The sequence below is a fragment of the Schistocerca cancellata genome, chromosome 5, assembly GCF_023864275.1.
Source record: "Schistocerca cancellata isolate TAMUIC-IGC-003103 chromosome 5, iqSchCanc2.1, whole genome shotgun sequence".
NCBI classification, from domain to species: domain Eukaryota; kingdom Metazoa; phylum Arthropoda; class Insecta; order Orthoptera; family Acrididae; genus Schistocerca; species Schistocerca cancellata.
Window position 1 is genome coordinate 299,517,890 of NC_064630.1, and position 3,284 is coordinate 299,521,173.

At 39.8% G+C, this 3,284-nt stretch overlaps 1 protein-coding gene across 1 annotated transcript; it reads right to left on the minus strand.

Annotated features, from left to right (window-relative positions):
* Positions 1 to 1,801: 1,801 nt before the first annotated feature.
* LOC126188501 (uncharacterized) lies at positions 1,802 to 2,866 on the minus strand. The gene has a single exon (XM_049930105.1). It carries the CDS (start codon positions 2,864 to 2,866, stop codon positions 1,802 to 1,804), a length of 1,065 nt encoding a protein of 354 aa, XP_049786062.1.
* Positions 2,867 to 3,284: the final 418 nt, after the last annotated feature.

Below are 3,284 nucleotides of genomic sequence, written 5' to 3' on the forward strand. Positions count from 1 at the left end.
ATTCTAAGTGAAAAACTAGAATCAGTAAATTCTGGATTAGATACCCAAAGTGAAGCTTTTAAATGCTTCAATGAATGCCCAGAGTGAAGCTTTAAGTAATCAGTTAAATGCTCAATTGAAGGTTCAGAGTGAAACCTTGTTGTTGTTGTTGTTGTGGTCTTCAGTCCTGTGACTGGTTTGATGCAGCTCTCCATGCTACTCTATCCTGTGCAAGCTTCTTCATCTCCCAGTACTTACCGCAACCTACATCCTTCTGAATGTGCTTAATGTATTCTTCTCTTGGTCTCCCTGTACGATTTTTATCCTCCACACTGCCCTCCAATGCTAAATTTGTGATCCCTTGATGCCTCAGAACATGCCCTACCAACCAGTCCCTTCTTCTTGTCAAGTTGTGCCACTAACTCCTCTTCTCCCCTATTCTATTCAATACATTCTCATTAGTTACATGATCTACGCATCTGATCTTCAGCATTCTTCTGTAGCGCAACATCCACTTACTGCATGATTTTTTTTATTTTTCTGAAAAAATGTTACATGTTATTTTCGATGTTCTGATTTCATAAAAAATGCTTAAAAATTCTAAATCTTATGTAGGGGCAGATATTTTAGAATTAAGGGTTTGTACCATATATGGGACAGCATGCAGTAATGACTAATACCATGTGATACCAATTAGGAATTGATGATGCACAACGTGGAAAATATACAATAAGATACGTACATGAACTAGCAGAACTGTATTTATATAAAACAATTACACTTTCTATTCATTACAATACACATATTTTGAGAAAATAACACAAATTCTGCTTCCATTTTTCTCTATTCATTAGGAAACTTGATGAAGAAATTTCTCTCCTTATTGAAGCACAATGTCGCACTGCACTTCATACACGCTATATAGGATTTTCCCATGCATTCTGGATACTTGCAACGACCACGGTTTTCCAGCCAGATAGGCATGTGATCTATCCCATCCAGTCGCACCTGAAGCTGTGGAAGATCTGCTGTAGGGTCTCTCTTCTTCTTGCACTCAAAATTCATTGCTTGGCCTACCACGTTTCTTGGATAAGGATTTCCCAGTTTTACAGAGGGCCTCTGCAACTGTGACCTTGAAATCAACAAAGGACATGTAGCCCGTATTTGTTCTTCTCCATAACAGCCAGCTGTTCACACAAGCCAAGTCAACTAGATGAAAGAATACCTTCAAGTGCCATTTCTTTGATCTGATTTGAATTCTGTAATATCCTAGCATAGAATCTAATAGATTGACACCCCCCATGTAGTCATTGTAGATCATCACAGAGCGTGGTTCAAATGGTTCAAATGGCTCTGAGCACTATGGGATTTAACATCTGTGGTCATTAGTCCCCTAGAACTTAGAACTACTTAAACCTAACTAACATAAGGACATCAAACACATCCATGCCTGAGGCAGGATTCGAACCTGCGACCGTAGCAGTCACGCGGTTCCAGACTGAAGCGCCTAGAAACACGCGGCCACACCAGCCAGCTACACAGAGCACGGACAAGGTACCATTTTGTATTCTTTTTCCTTCCTGAAAAGCCTCTTGATTTCGCCTTCTGGTTTGCATCCAACGTAAGTTGACAAAGTGTTGACTACTTCATTATCAAACCGGGAGATTACTGACAGTTGCACACCATCTACTGTTGCTATCTTTTCCTCTACGCTGCCTCAACTATTCTTCTTCATTGCTGCCTCCTTAGACAAAACGCAACCACGTACTCGATTGGACCGGACTGTCCCTAGTGATTGTATACCTCCCTTGTGCAAATACACTTACAAGGGTACACTAGTGAACCAGTTATCAAAAACTAACTTGTGATTCGCAAGTCGTGGGACTGTTTGTGTAAGACGCACAACAACATTGCTGCTAGCTCCTAGATCCATAGCACCAGGTATTATGATATTACTCTGAGTTCCAGCAAAAATTTCATAATCATAGCTGAAACCTGACACTCCACTAAGGACAAAAGCTTTGAAGCCCCATTTATGTGGTTTACTGGGGTTGTATTGCTTTAGTGAAGATCTGCATTTTGTTGGAATAATCTGTTCATCCACAGCTAAGAATTCCTCTTTTGGTACTCGCAACGGTCTTTCACGCAGCTGGTCTAGCAGTGGGCGAATTTTGAAAAGTTTGTCATGGTTGGGTCCACCAGCGGGAACTAGATTACTGTTATCACAGAAGTGTATGAAACGCTTTATTTCTTCCCATCGATTACAAGTAATTATGTCACCCACAGCAGGGTGGCCAAGATATTTGCACCAATAATGTCTTGTTGCTGAGAGTTGAAGGACTGACATAAAGAAGGCAGTACCAATAAATTGTTCAGTTTCTCCAGCACTAACATTTACACATTTATTGGGTCGGCACTGTATTGAATACAGATTGGATTGTTCGACTATGTACTGCACTATGTCTTTAGTGAAGAAATACTGGAAATATTCCACTGGAGTGCCAAGTTCCAATACTTCCTGAGGAAGAGCAATATTTCTGGCGAATTTCGTCTCATCATCCCCTCTAATCAAATGTCCTGGTTTCCAATGTATGGTAGGTTTCCCCACCTTAGTTGAAGGTTTTGAATCTCGTTGCATTGCTGTCATCCTGTCTGCAAGAGGAATGCTTTCAAGGTCACAATCATCAGTAGACCATATCTCACTGTTGTCTTCTGTTTCTGACTCTGTTTCTGATATCACAGTACTTTTATTTTTTGTATTATAACTCTTAGGCCTAATATCATCATCACTCTCTGATTCCGAACAGAAAGCAAGATGTTCATTTTGCAAGTTTTTTTTCCATGGACAATGTTTCGTCATCTGACATATCAGGATCCTCACTAGCATTTCCGTCCTCTATAACTCCTATTGCGGCCGAAGAGCCATAAAACTTTCTTACGTTCATTGCAGTAACAGAGCTGAAAAGAAAGAAAACGAACTGCTATATGTTACTAGGAAAGGTTCGGTTATGTTCAATTTTTACTCTATGCTTTCAAGGCTACATGTTGTGCCATATCCGTCACAGACCTATTTTTCAATATTATATGTATTCTAATGAACAAGTATATAAACTTATCTCTTTATAACTGTCCACAGATTGCCTTTTCCCTCTGAAAATAATATGAACACTCAAATCAATCGTTTACTGTACCTGATGCAACTGTTTGTGTGACCAAACTTGGATGTAAACAGCTAGCAACACAAAGCAAAGATTCATAACACGTAATTCCTTACTCTCCCAACTGATGGCATACACTACTTGCAC

Excerpts from the sequence above, each read along its gene's own strand:
- LOC126188501 (XM_049930105.1), bottom strand. The coding sequence starts at position 2,866 with ATGCTAGTGAGGATCCTGATATGTCAGATGACGAAACATTGTCCATGG.